Below are 24,217 nucleotides of genomic sequence, written 5' to 3'. Positions count from 1 at the left end.
ATCCGACTCTTGATTTCTGCTCAGTCATGATCTCAGCGTTGTGAGATCAAGCCCCACATCAGGCTCTATGCTATGCATAGAGCCTGCTTGGGATTCTCTCTCTCCCTCTGCCCCTCCCTGCACCCTCTCTCTCCTTCTCTTAAAAAAGTTAAAAAAAAATTTTTTTTATAATTAAGATGTGTGTATTACTAAAATTCACAGTAGACTGAAAAGCATAATATCTGATCTGGCATGCCAGCTTCAAAGGAGCCCATGCCTGTCCTTCTCCACAGTGTAAGTACAGTGTACAAGTTCAGTGGGTTAGAGGCACTCACAGAAATGAGAAGGTTATTGAGCAAGTACATCCCTTAAGCATGGCTGGCACATTCCAGTTCCTTTTGGTGTACCTGATACTCTCATTCCTTTTAAAGATGCTGAGGAAGAAAAACTATAAACATTAACTAGTATGTTAAGAAATAGGCCACTTAAAAAATTTCCTGGAAGGGAAAGCTACATATCCATGCTCTAAAAGAAAAAGGTTCTATTATAGGTAATGTTTGAGATGTTGAAAGAATTTGAAGCTTCAGGGATAGCCATCTTACTATCTGTTTCAGCATGTACAATAGTTAAGTGATCCTTTCGAGCGTTTCTAGCACTATATTTATTACCTTCAGAATCTTTTTAATTTTAGAATTTAAATAAAGAAAAGAATTAATATTTTTAGGTTTTTAGTTAAATAGTATGTACTGTAATGGTCTTTTTGAAAGGCAGTGTATTTCTTTAAATGTGTGATTTTCTTAAAGGCAAAAGGAAAATCTCTAGGTTCATTCTCTAAAGTCAGAGTGGAAACTCAAGAAACCAAGTATTACATGATTAGAATTTATATCAAAAGTCCAGAAAAGGCAAGTTTTTTAAAAAACAGCAAGTTGATTGTGATTGTCTGGTTCTGGGGCTGGGGGAACAGGGAGGGACAGAGATTAATGTAAATGCCCTGAAGAACCTTATTTGGTGGGATGAAAATGTAAGTTACTTAAAAAAATCACTGAACCATAGTCTTGAAAAATATGGATCTCAATAACACTTTTAAAAATACAAATACCAGCCGCGCACGCTTCTCTCCGTTGTCCTTGTCGCCTACGCTGCTGCCCCATGAGCGCCCCGACGCAGGTGGTCAACTTCGGGCCCGGGCCTGCCAAGCTACCGCGCTCGGTATTGTTAGAGAGCCAAAAAGAACTATTAGACTACAAAGGAACTGGGATTAGTGTTCTTGAAATGAGCCACAGGTCGTCGGATTTTGCCAAGATTATTAACAACGCAGAGAATCTTGTGCGGGAATTGTTAGCCATTCCAGATAACTACAAGGTGATTTTTGTGCAAGGAGGTGGGTCTGGCCAGTTCAGTGCTGTCCCCTTAAACCTGATTGGCCGGAAAGCAGGAAGGTGTGCTGACTACGTGGTAACGGGCTCTTGGTCAGCTAAGGCCGCAGAAGAAGCCAAGAAGTTCGGGACTGTGAATATCGTCCACCCCAAACTTGGGAGTTACACGAAAATCCCAGATCCAAGCACCTGGAACCTCAGCCCGGACGCTTCCTATGTGTATTACTGCGCTAACGAGACCGTGCACGGAGTGGAGTTTGACTTTATCCCTGATGTCAAGGGGGCAGTGCTGGTTTGCGACATGTCCTCAAACTTCCTCTCCAAGCCAGTGATGTTTCCAAGTTCGGCGTGATTTTTGCCGGTGCACAGAAGAACGTGGGCTCTGCGGGGGTCACCGTAGTGATCATCCGCGAGGAACTGCTGGGGTTCGCGCTCCGAGAGTGCCCCTCGATCCTGGAATACAAAGTACAGGCTGCAAACAGCTCCTTGTACAACACGCCTCCGTGCTTCAGCATCTACGTCATGGGCTTGGTCCTGGAGTGGATTAAGAACAATGGCGGGGCCGCAGCCATGGAGAAGCTCAGCGCCATCAAATCGCAGATGATTTATGATAGTATTGATAATTCTCAAGGATTCTATGTATGCCCAGTGGAGCCCAAGTATAGAAGCAAGATGAATATTCCATTCCGCATTGGCAATGCCAAAGGAGACGATGCTTTAGAAAAAAGATTTCTCGATAAAGCTCTTGAACTCAATATGATCTCCTTGAAAGGACATAGGTCTGTGGGAGGCATCCGGGCCTCTCTGTATAATGTTGTCACGATTGAGGATGTTCAAAAGCTGGCGGCCTTCATGAAGAACTTTCTGGAGATGCATCAGCTATGAACACATCTTGACCAGTATATACTCTGCCCTTGAACAGTGTATAAAATCTAAAGTAACTTGGGAATGAGGACAGAAACCTAGCAAACATGGTATTTTTCTCGAGTGAACGTGCTTATTACAGATCTCAGTTTTTTTTTTTTTTTTTTTTTTTTTAAATAACGACAGCAGAACATCCACAGCTCTGCAAAGCTGGTGGGTTTAACGGCCTCCACCTTAATTCTCACATGAACTGGAAGCATTTAAAAAAAAAAAAATCTCCCTTTAGCTTTTCTAGCGAATTCTAGCTAACTTTGTCTTTGCTGCTACTTTTTCTAGTTAGATCTCAATATTCAAACCGGCCTGTGGCCTTAATGATGCAAATTGAAGTTACTGATTTCTGGAGACACTCAGGCAGGACAAGGAGGCTGGGTGAGGACGGGGATTCAACAGGTGCTGAGTCTTGATCCTTTACAAAATGACATGGTGGCGTCTCCTGGGTTCTGTACCTGGTAATTCGGGTTCACACTGCCTGTGTGGTGATGTTTAGGGGTTCCAGGCTCAAGGGCAAGCTGGGGGATCTTTCTTTATCCTGTTACTCTCGTTAAAGAGATAAAAGTGACATACTATATGTTCACATAGCAAAGTCTGTTTTTAATACCAAATAGTTTATATCTCTGTGCAGTCTGTTTCTAATAATACGGTTCTTGGGGATGCACATAGAGACTAAAGAGAATTTGTTAGAATCCTTAATCTCACATATTACGGGTTAACGCTTGCAATGGTGTGTCCCTTCTCTCTCCAAAATACCTGCTTCACAGGGTTTAGAAGTTCTCTGATTTCCTTTTATGTTCCTTTTAGTGGATAGAAGAGAAGGTTGCTTGGTTGCTATGTTCTTTTTTTTTCGGTTAAGCTGTTAAATTAAAATTCTCTGTTAAGCTCCCTTCTTGTTGGTTCACTTGAGTTTTTTATAGTGTTTGGCCAGTGATGCTGTGAGTTCTGGAGAACCTTTGCTGAAGAGTTTTTTCCCTGTTGTTTGTCCATTGTCAGTATTTCTCTTGACTGTGTGGATGACATGAAAGTCCTAAAACATCTAAACGTTTGTCAATAAATTTCCTTACCTGCTATTTAAAAAAAAAAAAAAAATACCAGAAAACCAAACAATTGCTGGGGCAAGAAATGAATATAATCTAACAAGAATATCACTTGATTGCAAATTATGCAACTATTGTTATAAGTAAATGCTACAACAGAGAAAGTTATGTTTGTTAATCTTAAAATAATTTGTTCCTTCAGACTTTTCACTGACTATAACAGAGTCTGGTGGCAGGAATAAAGATTAGTTACTCTTGAACAGAACGTTGATTCATAAGGAGGGAGAAGAAGATGGAGATAAAGCTATTTGAATGGTTGGAATCTGGAAGAATTCTAAGGTGTGATTTGCTGTAATCAAAAGTTATTGAAATGATCAGTATTTCAGGGAGACATAGAAGCAGAAAGAAAAAAGCTCCACCATCTTGGGAGTTTCACCAAAAAAAGTCATAGGTCAATTTTCAGAAGCAGAAAAATTACCCAGTGTGCTTCTATGTCAACAGGCGTTCATGGTCTCCTTCCCCATGGTGGGTGTCCTACAGACGTGTCTGTAGGACAGATTCTCCATTCATCTACAATGAAAGTTTTGCCCTGGTTCTTGCATAAAGTGAGAAACAATTAAGAGTGATTAAAATGCTTTCATTTTCTGCAACCAGAATAAATAAAGTTACCACTTTACCAATTATTTATTTAAAATAATATGATGAAGCAGGTAGAGCTAAAGAAAGTAGCTGTGTTGCTGAGTTATTTTTAACTTGATAGATAAGTAAGGTAGGCTACAATATGTCACTTATAAATGTATATTAAAGACAAATCTTTTCTTGAGAGAATATTTCTGCCTGAGAGAGTTGTTCTACTCTAAAAGTGCTTTCTTGTCCATTTATTCTGTTTTCAGTACTTCTGAATTGCATAGTGAATACATTCTTCTTAGAAAAATTAAAAACCTCACCAAAAAGGCTTAAGCTCCCACTGAATCACTTGCTCCATAATTCTAACTTTTTCCTCTCTCTTCTTGGGGTAAAGGACTATTATAGATTTGGTTTTGTATTCTTCCAGACTTCTTTCAATGTATTTACACGGGAATATATTTTTACATACTTTCCACTTTTTAAAAAACAGTCTTCGTCATACTGAATGTATTGTGGTGCTTCACCTATCCTTGAAAATTTCCTATTTCCCGAGTGGCTTCCCCCTGTGATATTCTTGCCCTTTCCTTCCCACCTCCAAATTCAGTGACCCTTGGGTCTCCCTCTTTGGCCTCCTGCTCCCCTGTCTCCTGTCCCTTCCACAGTGAATCTAGGCACAGCATGGTAGTTTTCTTTCTTTCTTTCTTTCTTTCTTTCTTTCTTTCTTTCTTTCTTTCTTTCTTTCTTTCTTTCTTTTTTAAGGTTTTATTTATTTATTTGACAGACAGAGATCACAAGTCGGCAGAGAGAGAGGAGGAAGCAGGTTCCCCGCTGAGCAGAAAGCCCGATGCGGGGCTCTATCCCAGGACCCTGGGACCATGACTTGAGCCGAAGGCAGAGGCTTTAACCCACTGAGCAACCCAGGCGCCCCAGCATGGTAGTTTTCAAGTACAGTATCTCAGACCTGAACTCAGTTCTCAGATTCTGGTGCCTGTCAGCTACCTCTACCTCAGCCTTTACCATAAGCTTACCATACCAAACACAACTCAGCTCCTCTTTTCCTCTTCACTTGCTGTGGGTTTAATTCTCTCAAACACAAGATTCAAAATCTTTTCTATAATCAGTCACCAAATCTCATCAGTATTTCATTTTCAGTATCTCCAACATTCCTTTCTCCATTATCTCCATTATCCCCCCCATGAGCTCAGTTCTGAATTAGGCCTCCATCACCTTGTGCTTACATAATTACATTTTTCTGCATTTCACTAACCTGCTGGATTCATTCTCCACATAAGTTGGGCCTATTCCTCCATCTTCAACTTCTAACTCTATACAGTGTCTTCTATGCCTGTCTCTCCTATTCAGAACTCTCTACTGAGCCATACTAACACATCATTCTGACTCGCAGACTGGTCAACCTAATCCCTCTTGTACCTCAGACCCTTCCCTTGCTCCCTCTCCCATCATCTGCCCATAGCCAGCCAATTCCCAAATACTTTTTTACTATCTTACTGTCTTTATTTTGCCTCATTACTACTCCACTCCTTAGCACCTCAGCAGACCCAGGAACTTTTAAAAAGGTCATACTCCTGCTCAGAACTACTGAGTGACTCACATGTACCTAGCCTACAAGAGACTCCTTGCTCCATCCTCTGCTTGTCTTAACAGTTTTTTCTCCCTCAGCTCTATGCTTGCCTTTTTCTCATCCCTACAGCCACCACATAACCCACACTTTCTGGGGCCATCTCAGTTCCAGACACTGGCATATTTCAGATACATTGCAGGTTTGGTGTCCAGATGACCACAATAAGGCACATATCTCAGTAAAGTGAGTCAAATAAATTTTTTTATTTCCCAGTGCATTTAAATTTATACTATAATCTATTAGGTATGCTATATAATATTATGTTTAAAACAATATATGTAATTTTAACATTTAGCACTTTTTTCCAAAAAATGCTGACCATTATCTAAGCTTTCAGTGAGTCATCATCACAGATCACATAACAAATATAATAATAATAATGAAAAAGTTTGAAATATTGTGAAATTACTAAAATGTGACCTGGAGATATGAAGTAAGCAACTACTGATGGAAAAGTGGCACCAATAGACTTACTCAATGCAGAGTTGCCACAAACCTTCAATTTATAAAAAATGCAGTATCTTCAAAGTGTATAAAGTGAAACTCAAAAAAACAAGGTATGCCTATATTCTCTTTAAGATTAGACCCTGTATTTTGATTTAATAGTATTTTGTCTTGATACTTGCCTTAAAAATTATAGAGCAAAATGATAAAATAGGGAGCCCCCATCTCATTTCCCCCCACAGCAACAGTAAGTTGGTAGTTATCCATGGACAAAAGTGCCTCTGTGGGAGCTTCAGTATCTAAGTAGAAGGTTGCAAAACCCTAGTAGAGCCCAAGACTGAAGAAGTCCATTTTGAAAGAACATGCCTGCACCCAGGTGGTAGACTCACAAACTGTAGTTTTGTAAGCTACAGACCCAGAAAACAGCCCAGTCTACCTACAGGCCTGGCTCCAGCCACATTTGGCCCTACTGCTGTTGCTAGCACCATCTTCCAAGCAACCAAGGAGGGGCCACACCCACCCATATTGGTCCGGTGACCTCAGTTTCAGCTGTGGACCCTGAAGTGCCATATGACTAGGCTCCAGCCCCTCTCAGCCTTAGTCCAGAAATAATCCTTTCCTCCCAATGACCCGGTGAGAGAAAGACCTGTCCCTGTCCCAGAGGCAGATCCTCCAACCTCAGTCTGACCGAGGATACTGAAGCTGTGCTGGCTCCAGCCTCTCTCAGCTGTGGTCTACGGGTACTCCTACCCTCCCAGGGATGGGATGGGAGACACACTGCCTAGAGGCAGGCCTGTTGAAATGTTGTCTGACAATATCCTGCAGTGGCCTTGTGACCTAGCTCCAACCCCACTGGGCATTGTCCAAGGGAAGTCCTAACCGCTTAGGAACCTGGTAGGAGACACACCCATCCATACCCCTGGAGGCAAGACTGCAGACTCAGTCCTGACTGTTGACCTTGAAGCAACCCAGTGATTCAGTTCCAGCCCCTGTCAGTAATTCAGTCCAGTTTTGCCGACCCAGGGAACTTCCCAGGGAGCTGGCAGGAATTCTCCCAGGAACCTGACAGGAGCCACACTCATCTGCACACCTGGTAACAGGCCCACTATTTGCAGACCTGAAAGTCAACGCTTGTCTCAGTGCCAGCCCTACTGACCAAGGTTCTGAAGACAGTTCCATCACCCCAGGGATCAGGCCTGTCAACTGCAAACTCCTACCGCAGACCCAGCAGCAGCCACATGACCTGGCTCACCCCTGCTCAACTGAAATCCCAGAGGCAGTAGCATCAGCCCAGGGACCCAAAAGAAGAAATTTTTTTGTGACAAAACCAGTCTGTAAAGACCAGAAGAGGTGCTTTCTCTTTCAGATGCAAGATACCAACACAAGGCTTCACAGGTCACAAAGAACTAAGCAAACATGATACCACAAAAAGGAAACTAATAAAGCTCCAGTAACCAAACCCAAATAGAGATCTTCAAATTTTCTGAAAATTTTTCAAAATAATCATCTTTAAAAAGTTCAAAGAGATGCAAAATAACACAGACAGTGAAATCAGGGAATTAATACCGAAAAAATCAAGTTTAATAAAGAATTAACCACAAGAAAGAACAACAGAAATCCTGAAGTTGAAGAATATTATAACAGAACTGAAATTTGAACAGAGAACAGTAGACTGGATCATGAGGAAAGAATCAGCAAATAAAGATAGGTTATTTAGAATAATTACAGGAACAAAAACAAAAAAGGAAGGAAAAAGAATGATAAAAGTATGTGGCATCTATAGAATACCATCAAGTGAATGAATATATTTCAACTTGAGAGTCCCAGAAGGAGTGGAGAGACAAAAAGGGGAAGAAAACTTATTTAAAGAAATAATGGCTGAAAACTGCCTGAGTCTTAGAAAGGACATGGACATCATTCTGCATGAAGTGAAGAACTGCAATCAAGATAACTCAAACATTATACAAATCATCACAGTTAAAGACACAGTTGGGCACTGAGGTCACTTGGTCTGTTAAGTATGCAACACTTGATTTTGGTTCAGGTCATGATCAATGAGATCAAGCCCTGCATTGGGTTCTGTGCTGGGTGTGGAGCCTGGTTGGAATTCTCTCTCTCCCTCTGTTCCTCCCCCACCCACAATCACTCTCTTAAAAAAAAAAAAAAGTTTTTTAGAAAGTTAAAGACAAAGTTTTTAAAGCAGTAAGAGAAAAACAACTCATTACCCCCCAACAAGTCTATGGAGTGGATTTTACAAGAGAAACCTTGATGTAGGCCAGGAAGAAGTAGGGTGATATATTCAGTTTGAAAGAAAAAAATCTGCCAATCAAGAATACTATACCCAGCAAAGTTGTGTGTGTTTTCTGAATCTGTACCTTTCAAAATTGAAGAGGAGATAAAGACATTCCCAGACAAACAAAATCTTGGGAAATTCATTATAACTAGATATGCCTTACAAGAAATGCAAAGGGGGAGTTATTCAAGTTGAAAGAAAAGGAAGCTAAGTAACAATATGAAAGTATAAAACTCACTAGTAAAGATAAATATATAGTCAAATTCGGAATAATCTAACACTATGTTGGTAATATGTAAATCACTTAATTCTAGTATAAAATTTAAAAGACAAAAGTATAAAAACATAGCTATAATAATTTGTTAATGGATATATAATATTTTTAAAATGTGTGGAGAACCTGGGTGCTCAGTTGGTTAAACAGATGCCTTCACCTCAGGTTATGATCTCAGGGTCCTGGGATCAAGCCCCACATCAGGCTCCCTGCTCAGTAGAGTGTCTGCTTCTCTCTCTGTCCCTGCCCCAACTTGTGCTTGTTTGCTCTCTCTCTAACAAATAAATCTTAAAAAAAAAAAAAAAAAGTGTGACATTAATAGCATGAAATGTTGGAGAGAGGGAGAAGTAAAATTGTAAAGTTTTTATATGCAATTAAAGTTATCAGCTTAAAATGACTGCTGTAACTATTTAGATGTTTTAGGTAAATCTCATGGTAACTGCAAAGAAAAAAACTCCTGGTAGCTACACAAAAGATGAAAAAGAAATCAAAGTACACCACTACAAAATATCAACAAATCACAAAGGAAGACAGCAGGCAAAAGGAAATAAAACAACCACAAAGCAGAAAACAATAAAATGGCAGTAATACATCTTATTATTTACATTTATAATACACTTTAAATGTAAATGGATTAAATTTTTCAATTAGCAGACACATATCTGAATGGATAAAAATATAATTACAATATGTCACCTACAAGACATTCACTTTAAGGACACATAGGCTGAAAATGAAAGGATGGGAAAAGATATTCTATGTAAATAGTGAACAAAAGAGAGTGGGGTGACTATACTTACATCAGACAAAATAGACTTTCAATCAGAATCTGTTACAAGACAAAAAGAAGGTCACCATATGATGGTAAAGACTTTAATTCACTAAGATGATATAGTAATTATAAATATATATGTATCCATATATACCTAATTTTTTAAGCACCTAAATTTTTAAGCAGATATTTACAGAACTAAAGGGAGAAATAGAAAGCAATACAATAATAGGAGATTTTAGTACTCCACTTTGAACAATGAATAAATCATCCAGACCAAAAAATCAGAGGAAGACCAAACTTGAAAGACACTGTAGATCAAATGGACCTAATAGAACTGTCCAGAACATTCCATTCAGTGGTCACAAAAAACACATTCTTTGGATAAAGAAGATGTGGTATGTATACACAATGGAATACTATGCAGCCATCAAAAGAAATGAAATCTTGCCATTTGCAATGACGTGGATGAAACTAGAGGGTATCATGCTTAGCGAAATAAATCAATCGGAGAAAGACAACTGTCATATGATCTCCCTGATATGAGGAAATGGAGATGCAACATGGGGGGTGGGGTTAAGGGATAGGAGAAGAATAAATGAAACAAGATGGGATTGGGAGAGAGACAAACCATAAGTGACTCTTAATCTTACAAAACAAACTGAGGGTTGCTGGGGGCGGGGGTTGGGAGAGGGTGGTGGGGTTATGGACATTGGGGAGGGTATGTGCTATGGTGAGTTCTGTGAAGTGTGTAAACCTGACGATTCACAGACCTGTACCCCTGGGGATAAAAATACATTATATGTTTATTTTAAAAATTAATTAATTTAAAAAAGGAAGAAAGAAAACGCATTCTTTTCAAACACACATGGAACATTCTCCAGGTTAAAACATATGTTAGACCACAAAACAAGTTTTATCAAACTTAAGGGTATTGAAACCTTAGGTGTCCTCACTAGATTGTATGAAACTATGAATTAATAATAGGGGGAAATTCACAAATATATGGAAATTAAAACAATCCTAAAAACCAGTGGACAAAAGAAGAAATCAAAAAAAATCTCAAAGTATTTTGAGACAAATGAAAGTTGAAATACAACATTCCAAAACTCATGGAGTATGGCAAAAGCATTTCTTAAAGGGAAGTTTATAGTGATAAGTGACTATATAGAAAAAAAGAAAGCCTTCAAATAACTAACCTAACTTTACACCTCAAGGAATTAGAAAAAGAAGAAAACTAAGCTCAAAGTTAACAGAGAGAAAAAAATAATAATTAGCGCAAAGATAAATTCAATAGACACTAGAAAAAAAGTAGAAAAGATCAGCAAAATTAAAAGTTGATTTTTTGAAAAGACAAAAATGACAAACCTTTACATATACTAACCAAGAACAAAGAGAATTCAAATAGGTAAAACTCTAAATAAAAGAGGAGACATTACAATTGATTCCATAAAAATACAAGGAATCATGAGAGACTACAATGAACTATTATACACCAGCAAATTGGATATTTTAGAAGAAATGGATAAATTTTAAAACCATGCAGTCTCCCAAGACTGAATCATGAAGAAATAGAAAATATGAACAAATCAATAATAAGTAAGGACATTAAAGCAGTAATTAAAAGCTTCTTAATAAACTGCAAGGACTGGATGATGTCCTGGATAAATTCTACCAAACATTTTAAGAAGTAACTCCAGTCCTTTACAGATTCTTCCAAAAAAATTGAAGAGAAAAGAATCCTTTTTTTTTTTTTTTAAGATTTTATTCATTTATTTGACAGAGATCACAAGTAGGCAGAGAGGCAGGCAGAGAGAGAGAGGAGGAAGCAGGCTCCCTGCTGAGCAGAGAGCCTGATGAGGAGCTCGATCTCAGTATCCTGGGATCATGACCTGAGGCAAAGACAGAGACTTAACCCACTGAGCCACCCAGGCGCCCCATGAAGAGAAAAGAATACTTCTATTCTCATTTTATGAGGCCTAAATTACCCTGATACCAAAGCTAGATAAGGCTACTACAGAAAAGGAAATTGCAGGCCAATATCTGTGATGAATAGAGATATAAAAATCTTCAACAAATTACCAGGAATCCAAATTCACCAGGATATTAAAAGGATCATACACATTAATCAAGTGGGATTTACCCTTGGAATGCAAAGATGGTTCAACATATGCAAATCAATATGATGTATGATGCACCACATTAATAAAAGGAAGGATAAAAATCATATGGCCATCTCAGTAGATGCAGAAAAAGGATTTGACAACACTAAATATTCTTTTATTATTAAAAGCTGTCAAAAATTAAGTAAAAGGAATGTACCTCAACATATTAAGACCACATAAAACAAGCCATAGCTAACATCATAATTTCTGATGAATACCTGAAAGCTATTCCTCTTCATCAGAAATAAAAACAAGGGTGCCCATTTTATCACCTCTGTTAAATGAGGTAATAGAAGTTCTAGCCAGAGCCAATTAGGCAAGAAAAAAAATAAGTTTAAAGGCATCTAAATCAGAAAGGAAAAAGTAAAATGGTCTCAGCAGATGACATAATCTTATATATAGAAAATTCTAAATGCTACCAAAAAACTGTTAGAACCAATACACAAATTCAGTAAAGTTGTGAGATACAAAACCAATATGCAAAATTCAGTTGTGTTTATATACACTAACAATGAACTATCTGAGAAAGAAATTAAGGAAACAGTCTCATTTACAATAGCATCAAAAAGAATAAAATATTTTGTAATTAACTTCACTAAGGAGGTGAAAAATCTGTATACTGAAAACTAACTGATAAGAGAAATTGATAAAAGACAAATCCTATGTTCATGGATTGGAAGAATTAATGTTGTTAAAATGCCTATACTACCCAAAGAGATCTACAGATTCAGTATAACCCCTACCAAAACTCCAAAGACATTTTTCCTAGAAAAATCCTAAAATTGATGTGGAAACACAAAAGACCCCAAATAGCCAAAGAAATCCTATGAAGAATGAAGCTGAAGGCTGAAGCCATCACATTTCCTGATTTCAAACTGTATTACAAAGCTAAGAGTAATCAAACAGTATGTTATTGGCATAAAAACAAACATATACTAATAGAACAGAATAGAGGGCCCAGAAATAAGGTCACACAAATATAGTTTAGCAAGAACACCAAGGCTATGCAGTGGGGAAAAGATAGTCTCTTCAGTAAATTGCTTAGAAAACTGAATATCCGCATGTAAAAGAATGAAACTTGGCAACAGAAACAAAGGCAAAAATAAACTATTGGGACTCATCAGTTTGAAAATCTTCTGCGTGGCAAAGGGAACAATCAACAAAACTAAAAGGCAACCTTTGGAATGGGAGAACATATCTGCAAATGACATATCTGATAAAGAGTATCCATATCTGATTTTTAAAAGTATGAACCTCAATACCCAAAAACCAATAAATCCAACTTAGAAGTGGGCAGAAGACATAAATAGACATCTTTCCAAAGAAGACATATAGATGGCCCACAGACACATGAAAAGATGCTCACTCAACATTACTCATCACCAGGGAAACACAAATCAAGACTACAATGAAATATCACCTCACACCAGTCAGAATGACTAAAATTAACAACACAGGAAACAACAGGTATTGGCAAGGCCGGGGGAACAAGGGGAACCCTCTTACACTGTTGATGGGAATGCAAACTGGTGCAGCAGCTCTAGAGAACAGAATGGTGCAGCAGCTCTAGAGAACAGAATGGTGCAGCTGCTCTGGAGAACAGTATGGAGGTTTCTCAAAAAGTTAAAAATAGAACTACCTTATGACCCAGCAATTGCACTACTAGGTTATTTACCTAAAGGATACAAAAATACAGATTTGATGCAGTACATATACCCTGATGTTTATAGCAGCATTATCAACAATATCCAAACTATGGAAAAATCCAAGTGTCCATTGATGAATGGATAAAAAAAGATGTGGGACATGTGTGTATATATACATATATCTATATCTATATCTATCTATCTATAATGGAATATTACTCAGCCATAACCATGAATGAAATATTGCCATCTGAAATGATGTGGGTGGAGCTAGAGAATACTATGCTAGGTAAAGTAAGTCAGAGAAAGACAAATACCATATGATTTCAATTATATGTGGAATTTAAGAAACAAGACAGATGAACATAGGAGGGGAAAGTGAGAGGCAAACCAGAAAATAGACCCTTAACTATAGAGAACAAACTGATGATTACTGGAGTGGAGGTTGGTAGGGGGAAGGGCTTTCAATGGGTAATGGGTATTTTTAAAAAACTGGGCAAAGAGGTCGAACAGACTTTTTTCAAAGAAGATTATAGGAGTGGCAAGCAGATATATGAAAATGTCATTAGTCATCAGTGAAATGCAAAATAAAACCACAATGAGCTACCTCATACCTGTTAGAATTACTTTTATTAAAAAGACGAGATAACAAGTATTAGTGAGGATGTGGAGAAAAGGGAACCTCTGTACACTGGGTTGGTAAGAATGTAAATTGGTACAGCCATTCCAGGTAATAGTGTGGTGGTCCCTCAAAAACTTAAAAATTGAACTATGCAATCTAACTATTCCACTTCTGGGTATATGGCCAAAGAAATGAAATCGGTATCTCAAAGAGATATTTGCACTCTTGTGTTTAATGCAGCATTATTTATAATAGCTAAGATATGGAACCATCTAAGTGTCTGTCAGTGGATAAGGGTATTAAAAAGTGGTAGAAGTAATATTCCATTGTGTATACATACAGCATGTGTGTATATGTATATTTCTTGTATGTATACAATGTAATGTATACACACACATGCAAGAGGGAAATCCTCCACTTCTAATGCAGAGGACATTATGCTAAGTGAAATAAGCCAGATACAGAAAGACAGATACTGTGTGATCTCACTTATATTTAAATAAATAAATAAAATCTTAAAAAAAAAAAAAAAAAGTTGTGCTCAAAAGTAGAGAGTCGAATGGTGGTTGCCAGGAACTACAGGCAGGGAGAAATTGACAGACACTGGCCAGAGGCTACTGACTTCAGTTATAAGGTGAATAAGTTCTGCAGATATAATGTATAATGTGATGAATGTAGTTAATAATATTATATTGTATGCTTGAAATTTGCTGGTAAAGTTAGTCTTTATTGTTCCCATCACAAAAACAAAATCATAACTACGTGGGGGGATGAAAGTGTTAATTTGCCTAATTGTGGTAATCATTTCACAATGTATATGTAAATCATATTTTATACCTTAAGTATATACAATTTAGTGTTTGTCAATGATACCTCAACAATGCTGGAAAAATTATAATAACCCTGCATGTGACATTTTTTGGCCTATATCACAGTTTTGTCAAGTAGCTTTGTAAAAAGATTTATTTGTATCTGAAAAGTAACTTTGGATGAAGAAATCATGATTCTGAGAAGACTATTCATTTCACAAATATTTTTTGAGTTAGACAAATTATCCAAGTTTACATGTTTTATTGACAGGCTGAGATTAATATATGTCTAGATTATTTTACAGTTACTTCCTGCCTGTCCTATATCTTGAATTTCTTTACCCTTTCATGTGTCTTTTACTTTCTTCCTCAACCTGATTATGACTGCCTGGTGGAGAAGGGAGTGTGTCTCCTGGGTAGTTTTTGCATCCACAGCAGGACTTACCTAACAGGCACCTACTTTGTTTGCTGCTGCTGCCTTAGCTTCTGTTGTTGTGTTGTTATTATTATTAAATGAGCTCAGTTTGAGTTTAAGTTCCATTCTCTTCATCTAGCTGACCTACACCTCAGAGGTTGAGGTCTGATTCTGAAAGAGTAGAATTTTATGTGTGAGTTTTCTCTCTTTGGGTCTTTGGAAAGTTCTCACCTCATGCCAGGGAACCTTGTACTGCCTACCCTTAGAGATACCACACAAGTCAAAACTCTGCTTTCTTGTCTTCCCCGCTTAATCTCTGGGCCATCTCCCCACCAGGACTCTGACCCTGATATTGTCCCTGTTATCAGTAAGATGTTGCTTATTTATACAGGAAAAATCCATTGTTTTATGACACTTATAACCAGTCTCTGCAACTCTCTGCTCCTGTGGCAGAAAGTGTGTTCCTCGTGATGTTTGCCAAACAACACTTCATATTTTAGTCTCATATAAAAGTAGTATAAGTCATAAGATTCAGGCTTTAAATGATACTAATAATGAATTGATATTCAACAGTTTTAACCATACTCATTGTCCTTCAAGCATCCTGATCTATTAAGTCCTGAAATTAAATATTACTTTCTTTATTTCTAAAGTCCAGCCAGCCACAAAAAGCAGTCATAACCATCACATGTTTTTACTTCATAAAGGGCACTCCAGTTGTTTCCTGAACATGTGTGTGTGTTTCCTGTAGTGTCTCACACTCTGATACGGGGGGCCAAGTTCAGAATCTTGAACTGACTAGTGAACATCAAATGAAATTAGAATTCTTAGCTACAATATTCCTAACCATACTGTTTGAAAAATTACCAAATAATATAACTGTTTTGCTGACCTTGTAGGCTTTACTGGAGTAGCTCCCATGTAGGGAAGGGGGAGTTTGAAACCGCCTTGTGAAAAGCACAGTGGTAAACTTCCCCACATACTGCCCTGACAGAGCACTCCTACTCTTTGGCCTTACTAATGAAGGTTTATAGAAAAGTAGGTTTGTAAAAGGCCCCAAGGTCCCAGAGTGGGTTAGAAAAACATCTCTATCTTTACAGATAGTTTTCTAATCTGTTCTTAACCACCGCCAGCTCCCACAATAAATATTCTAAGGTTTTCTCAGATGAACTTTTTCATATAAGCTAAATACCTATTAAAAATATTTTCCATTATTTAACTTTAGTCTCCTTTTATTCTTGTGGTTTAAAATGAAAGCTTCTGATATTTCTCTAAGTATTTTGATTATTAAAGAACAAATAATTCTCTACCCATTCACCAAAACTGCCACTCTAGTACAATTGCTCTGACTGTTCAAATTTTGACATTTCACTGAGATCCAAACTTCAATTTAAAAAGGTTTTTTTCAAAGTTCTTTTTTTAAAATCTTGTCTTATGATTTTAACATTTTCTTTAGCTTACTTTATTATAAGAACACAGTATATAATACATAAAACATACAAATTTGTTAACTGTGTTCTTGGTAAGGTTTATTCTTTGGTTTTTTGTTTTGTTTATTTATTTTTTATTATGTTCAATTAACGAAAATGTAGTTTGTTTTTAGTTTGAGTGGTTGATGAAAGAGATGGTATTAACAATAAGGAAATTTATTTTCATACATGCAGATAATTTTTGGTAGCCTGTAAATCACCAAAGTATATGTGGACTGCTGTGGCCTTAACTAAATTTATTTTAGTAATTCAAAGTCAACAAACTCCTGGTGGGCACATTTTGCAATGGGCCCTGCAAAACCAGAGAGAACTAAGGCATGCTCTCTAATCTTTAGGGGTCTCCCAGTCTATTTAGTGAGGCTAATTCATCCACAGTTAACAAAAATAATGTAAGAGGTTGAGAAGTGGCATAAGAGAGGTGCTATAAAAGCCAAGAGGACTTCTCATTGAATAAATTTCAAGGAATTCAGGTTCTTTAAAAATCTGGCTCAATCTACTTCCTTACCTACTCTACCACAGTTCTTTATCCTATGCTCAGGCTGCATTGCAACCACATTATTTCAAGGATGCCATAATAATTTCACACCTCTGCATCTTTGCTAACATCATTCCTTTTGTCTGGAGTCCCTTGTTCCTTTTCATGAATGGTCAGTGGCCTCTCATCTCTATGAAGCTCCAACTCTTGGCCACTGCATCTAAATGCAGTCATACAATATGTGTCCTTTGCCTCTCCTTCTTTCACTTAGGACATTCTTTGAAGGTTCATCCATATTACGTGTCAGTATTTCATGACTTTTTGAGGCTGAATAAAATTCTGTTGAATACGGACACCACATTTTATTTATTTATTCATCAGTTGAGGGACATTTGGGTTGCTGGGTCTTTGGGACTATTATGAATAATGCTAGTATAAACATTTGTGTACAAGTCTTTCTATGTTTTCAGTTCGCTTATGTACATGGCTGGAGTGGCATTGCTGGTTTATATAGTAAGCTGTGTTTAACTTTTTCAAGAACCCATAAACTACTTCTCAAAGTGAATGCTTCATTTTGCATTCCAACTGACAGTGTATGGTATTTCCAGTTTCTCCACATCTCTGTTACCACTTGTTAGTGTCTATTTTATTACAACCATTCTGCTGAGTGTAGGATGGTGTCATATTGTGGTTTTGGTTTGCATTTCCCTAAGGAATAATGAGGAACATCTTTTCATATGTTTATTTGCCATTTGTATATCTTCTTTGGAGAAATGGCAATTCAAATAGCCCATTTTTAAAATCAGGTTGTCTTTTTACCGGCTGGGAGAGTTAGTTATAGATCCTGGATACTGCCTGTTGTCAAATACGCAATTTTTCAGATATTTTTTGATATTCTGAGGGTTGTCTTTTCACATTTTTGATAATGTTCCCTGAAGCACAGAAGTTTTTAATTTTGATAAAGTTCAAGTAATCTATTTTTTCTCTAGTTTATGATTTTGATGTCTAATCTAAGAAACCATTGCTTAATCCAAAGTCACAAAGATTTATGTTTATGTTTTTTTCTCAGAGTTTTATAGTTCTGCTCTTAAAATTAAGTATATAGTACATTTTGAGTTAATTTTTATATGTGGTATGAGGCATCAGTCCAACTTCATTCTTTTGCATGCGGATATCCAGTTGTCCCAGCACCATTTGCTAAGAAGACTATTCTTTTCCCATGGAATTGTCTTTTTGGTCTCCTTATCGACAATCTGAGCCAGATTTTAGAAAAACAAAAATAAAATTATGTTAGCATCCTAGCTCTTCTCTTCTTTCACCAGTGCCTTTGTTTTCTGAAAACATGAACCTCAGTTTAATAAAGAAATGGACATGGCTTAGATCTATAAAATATTATGGCACAATCCAAAGTTTTTATCTTATTTCACACAACAATCACAAAAGACTGATGTTACCCTCCTACCTCCCAAATCTACAAAGGTATTCATATCTATACCCTTATACTCTGCCTTCTGTACTATTACAGTGGATGAACTAAACTTGCACCTCTCTGGGATCAACCCTTGTGCTTGTACTCTGAATCCCATTCCCTTTCATTGACCTAAGGATGATATTCAAATAATCACCTCCCTTCTCTGACATCAATTTCCTTCTAGATTTTTTCCATTGGATAAAAACATGTTATAATAACTCACAACACTTTTTTAACACTTGCCCAGAAAGAGTATCTCTCTTCTCCTTTGGAGCAAATCTCCAATAAAGGAGTATACCTACTTGCTTTCTTAACATCCATTCCTCCTGTTCTTCAACCCACACAACACTGAAAGTGTTCCTAGTAAGGACACCAGCAGTCTCCATACTGCCAAATCCAGAGATCAATCTACTATTCTCACCTTACTCTTGCTCAGCCACATTTGACCCAACTCATTATTCCCTTACAAAGAACTTTCTTCACATTGCTTCTGCAATACCACACTCTCCTCTTTTCCCTCTAGTCTTCTTGAATATGCTTTTTTAGTCTCATTTGCAAAATCTGTCTTCTTTTGCAGACTGTTTCTAGACCTTGCAAAGGTTAGTTTTCCTCCAGCCTCTCCATCGTACTCCCAATTGATATATCCAATTGGTGCTACCACCTACTAAATTTGGGTTGCCCCCCCCACCTAAAGTGAAAAGGCAGAGCCCCTTGTTTAAAATTATCAAAAATTTGAAGACAGCAACACCAGAGCGTTAAACCCAGTATGGGGCCCCAGGAGACTGCATATTTCATGTACCCATGAGGCTAGTCCTGCCTATTGGCTTCCTGATAAGTCCACTCAAATATTTAATAAATATCTCACACTCAGTCTATATAAAACAGGCCTCCCAATTCATACTTCCACCTAAAAAAAGGCAGTCCCATTTCTACGCAAGTTTTTCCACATCTCAATAAATTGTGCCACTATTCACCAGTTACTCAAGCCAAAAATCTGAGATTCCTCTACCCTTTCTCAACCAATCCATCAGCAAGTCCTGTTATCTCTGCCTTCAAAATAGATGCTCACAATATGTCTGGAGTCTAAACTTTCACAGTCTCCAATGATCATCTCACAGATAATGTTTCTCCTTTTACAGTGGAGAAATCTGGTAGTCACTACTTGAACCAAATGATTAAAAATATCATTATCGGGGCACCTGGTTGGCTCAATGGGTTAAAGCCTCTGCCTTCGGCTCAGGTCATGATCCCAGGGTCCTGGGATCAAGCCCCACATCGGGCTCTCTGCTCAGCAGAGAGTCTGCTTCTCCCTCTCTCTGCCTGTTGCTCTGCCTACTTGGGATCTCTGTCAAATAAATAAATAAAATATTTAAAAATATATATATATCATTATCATGGATAAAAATATAAGACAAGCATAGAAAATATTTTTGAGGATTAGAAATATATTACTGATTATTATATAAAATGTGCTATAAAATAGTATGTAGTACATTATCCAATATTTTTATTGTGGTAAAATATATATAAAATTTACCTTATCTGCCATTTTTAAGTATAGAGTATAATAACGTTAAGTACCTTCACACTGTCCCATCTTTGTATATAATTATATATGTTATATATTATATATACAGAGGAGAAGTGGAATGTATACAAACACATGGAACACTGGTTAGGTAAGTGATGGATTATGTTTGACTTTTACTTTCTTGTCTATATTTTGTAAATGTGTATGTGAACATATACTATATAATTTGTAATAAGAAAAATTTTTTTTTGTTTTTTAAATCAAGAATGTCAAATGTTTCAAGGAGGAAGTAGTAATTGTCATATTTTAGAGAAATTGTGTAGAGTGAGAACTTCTTTTGGACTTGGCAATTATGGCTTCATTCATTCAAGATAAAATCCCCTGAATGGAGGAATCAGATGGGGCAGCATATGAGAAACCCAGGCAGTCTGAGCTTTGGTTCAGTGGGTATGTGGCCAGGAGGGGATTCCTGGCTAGGAGAAATGCCTCAAATAGAAATTGCAGGAAAGCAGACATGACAGCAGGCGAGGACAGTTCAGCTTGCCTGAACCCCCAGTTCCAGTGAAGGAGAAAGGTCGTGAGTGTGAAAACAGAGGAATAGGGTGGTGTGTATAGAATTTGGATTTTACTTTGTAAGCTATGAAAAACTTTCAGAGCTTTCTGACATTTTTAGAGCAGTGTTTTAGGAATATCAAATCTGTACAATCTGGATTGAGGGTAGAGAAAACTAAACTCAGCAAAACCTATTAAGAAGAAAATGCTATAATTCAGAGATTAAATAATACAACTTTAAATGGGGGTGGTGGGGAGCATGAAAAAGAACAGGCATCAGTCATGGACTAATGGACAGAAAGGAAAGAGATAATATTATCTCATTTTAACTCAATGACAAAGAATACATTCAATTATTACTTGGTTTGGCCAAATTCTATACTATTTATCTGTTTCTTGGAGTGATTTAAAATCTAGGATGATATTATTTCCAGAGTTACTCATATTTGTTTAAAAGTATCTTACTAGGCTGTTTCTAGACTTTAAAAGTTGGATTGATTTATGTTTTAGAGTTGTCTTACTGAAGTAATATTCTAGAAAGTCACTGTAGAATTATAATTTGGTTTTCAAGGCATTTTCTATATCTCTTTGAATAGTGAATCAATTGCATTGCCTATGGAGGGAATCATTGGTTTTATAAGCTTTATTTAGTAATTATACATCCAGTTTATTTCTTATTTATTTGAATTTTTTTCAATTTACATATCTCCTCACTAAAATTCAATGGAGAAAAAAGTTTTTTGGTTTTATTGTGAATTCTAATAATGTTCTATATATGAATAGCACTAGGTAGAGAAGATATAGCACATACACAATGAACGCAATGGGCCCAGTTCTCTGAAATACTGAATTTAAAAGCACTTCTAAAAAATCAGATCGTTTAAAATGCAGTAGGGATGTTGACACTTTAAGGCACTATGATTGTGATCCTTTTTTTTTTTTTTTATGTGACCTATTCTTGGTAACACAAATAATCACTACTTCCTCTTACTTTGTTTTTAAATATATTTTCACTTATTTATTTGGTTGCTTCAAAGAAAAGCACAATGCTTTGTGTTGAAGTAAATAAATAAATATGACCAGCCGGTGTGTTCACATTCAGAGATTCTGTGCTTGTGCTCAGTGTTTCAAGTCTTGGAAGTATGAGGTTTATTTGATGATATATGGCTACAGAATTAGTCTGCCGGTTACCATATCACACTGAACAACTCTGACATTTCTCTAAGGAACCTCTGCTGAAACCTGTTTCTCCTCTGCCAAGAAATATCATTTAACAGGGTGAAAGTTCACTGGGACAATTTAAGGCGGCTGATCTCAGGTGTGGTAGCAGCTGTTGTGTGGGACATGACTTATTTTAGAAGAACAGAAACACTATTATCTGAACTCCCAAGGGACATTTGGAGAAAGTCATGCCCACGGGGTCCCATTCCAGGAAAATGTGCTTGAGCGCTTATTTATTGGCAGTCGTCACTCACTGAGATTCCATCTGGCAAAAATGTGGATTTTTCTCTGTCCCAGAAAGTTGGGGAACAATTATGTAAGTTGTCTCAAAGAGTTTATTTTTAGCCACTTTTTATGGAGAAATTTCAGTCCCTCAGTTGTTACAAGAAATTTACTTCTGTAAAGGAAAAAAATAGAGAAAGCTTCCGTATGAATTTCTATAGAACTGTGTATTCATGTACCATCCAATAGAAACACTCATCTTTCCATTTGAAATCATTACTCAGTCTTCTTGGGGAATGTTCTAAATCTTATTTTCTATATTGGGAATGTTGGAGCCAGTTAGTAAAATCAAAGCTGCCAGGGGGGTGAGAAGGGCAGCCTGAGTAGTGTATCTCCAGGTGTGGAGGCCTGGAAACCCTGCCTCGTTGCTAAAGCACTGTTCTTGCTACTCCCTCACTGCCACCCTGTAGGATTTTAGCACCTAAATAAATGAACCCTCTAGCCATCTGAGGTCCAGCAAAGCTGGTCAAATATATTTTAGTGATATAAGCCAGCACACAGTATTAAAAGTAAGATCCACCTTTAGAATTAAAGAGGGTGTCTTTGGAAAACCAACTATATAATTTCTATCCCCATGGGATTTTTTTCAACAGTCTTCTTCTATAGAGAAGCCTAATAAATGAGAAAATAATTATGTTGACTTTCTTAACTTTTTTTTTTATTTTAGCCTTAAGTAATGCAGGCAGGTTGATTTCTGTTGTTACTGAAAGAAATAGTTCACCTAAGTAGAAAATTTCCCTGTTCCACTTAGCTTGAGTGTCAGTTTTGACTTCTAAAGTAAATCTTCTATAAGGATTTAATAATTATTCTTAAACACTGTAGTTTTTTTTTTACATAAAAACAACTGACAGCCCATCTGTCATTTCTGTATATTAATTTCTTAATAAGAGGAATACACTTAAGAACGCCACTTAAAGCTTCATTTTTTCCATCTTTTTCTGTCTTCCTCTTTCCCTCAACAGCCCAGTCACTTCCTTCCCACATTGCAGCTACAGCTGGCTGCTACCACTACACACACATACACACACACACACACACACACACACACACACACACACACAGAGTGCTGACTCAGTATAGCAGAAGACGTTTGTTTTCATCCAGTGTGTGTCTTTGGTTCAAATAAGCAGTATAAGATATTACAATACACACACACACACACACACACACACACACACACTGACTCATCTAAATATAAGCCTCAGACCGAAAGAAAAAAAAGAATTCTTTATTTCTTGGAGCTTATTGATAATATGTAATATCAATAGGTATTTGTAATACTTTATTATCTGTAAGAGCTATTATGTAGTGGAAATATGGCGTTCAGATGCTGACTTCATGTGAGCCATTTACTAGCTGAGTGTTCGAGTTAATTAACTTCTTCCTTTCCACATCTATTAAAATGAGCACAGCATAGATTCTTAAGAAATGATAGTTGCCTTACATATATACAACCTCTGTAGATTCTTCCCACCCCCTTTTTTTTTTGACATTTATTGCTGTTGGTTGAGGATGATGTTTTCTTGAGCTCTGAAATTTGCTAGCGTTCTAACAGAGATTGCCAGAGAGCAAGTTTAATCAGGACCCTGTGCAGCAGTACCAGAGTATCGAAATTATATGTACCCTAAAAATACTGGCTTCATGATTATGGAAAACTCCTATCAGCTTTAGTCATTACCATTTATAAGTCCTGTGTCACTGTCTTGTGAAAGCCATTGCTCCTTAGTGCATTTTACAAAGATGGATAAAAATATGAGGAAGAAACTTTGCCTAAGAATTAGCACCTTGTTACCAAACTTGTAAGAAGGAATTCGTCTTAATATGTCCTTTTGTTTTAGGAAATAAATCGGTTTGATTTTAAAACAATATATGAAAGCAAACTAATGTGACCAAGAAATGTTCTTGGCTCTTGGATTGCTTCAAACTGATGTTGAAATTGAAACAACTGAAGCCACATCATTTTTGGAGCAGTGTTTGCTCTTGATAGCACAAGGGCAAACACATGTATTACCAAACACTTGGAATCTGATGAAGAAATTATGTAAGAAAATTAGAGGTCTACAAGCCAGCTGAAGTGTAGTAAGGGAAATAGACAATCCAGGAGAAACTGCATAATGTAAAATGCTTTAAAGCTTTCAAAAGTTTTGGATAGAATCTTAACAATCTTACATTGTCA

General features: G+C 37.0%; 2 protein-coding genes across 12 annotated transcripts in view; both read left to right on the top strand.

Moving 5' to 3' along the window:
• FAM13A (family with sequence similarity 13 member A) overlaps positions 1-24,217 on the top strand; it is a 362,150-nt gene that overhangs the window by 231,260 nt on the left and 106,673 nt on the right. For 8 of the 11 annotated variants that reach the window (XM_059375944.1, XM_059375902.1, XM_059375879.1 and 5 more), the window contains one exon: positions 20,093-20,134. The exons of the other annotated variants lie outside the window; for them this stretch is intronic. In XM_059375944.1, coding sequence (XP_059231927.1) covers positions 20,093-20,134 — 42 coding nt within the window. The remainder of the gene's footprint in view (positions 1-20,092; positions 20,135-24,217) is intronic. 11 annotated transcript variants of the gene reach the window in all.
• On the top strand, positions 1,068-2,371 carry LOC132001400 (phosphoserine aminotransferase-like). Its single transcript, XM_059375966.1, is given in 2 exon segments — positions 1,068-1,681; positions 1,684-2,371. Coding segments are annotated over 2 exon segments (1,110 nt in total). The 5' UTR covers positions 1,068-1,128; the 3' UTR covers positions 2,241-2,371.

This window comes from Mustela nigripes, chromosome 1 (genome assembly GCF_022355385.1).
Source record: "Mustela nigripes isolate SB6536 chromosome 1, MUSNIG.SB6536, whole genome shotgun sequence".
NCBI lineage: Eukaryota > Metazoa > Chordata > Mammalia > Carnivora > Mustelidae > Mustela > Mustela nigripes.
Note: the sequence above shows the minus strand (reverse complement) of the source record. Positions and strands in the feature narration are given on the sequence as shown.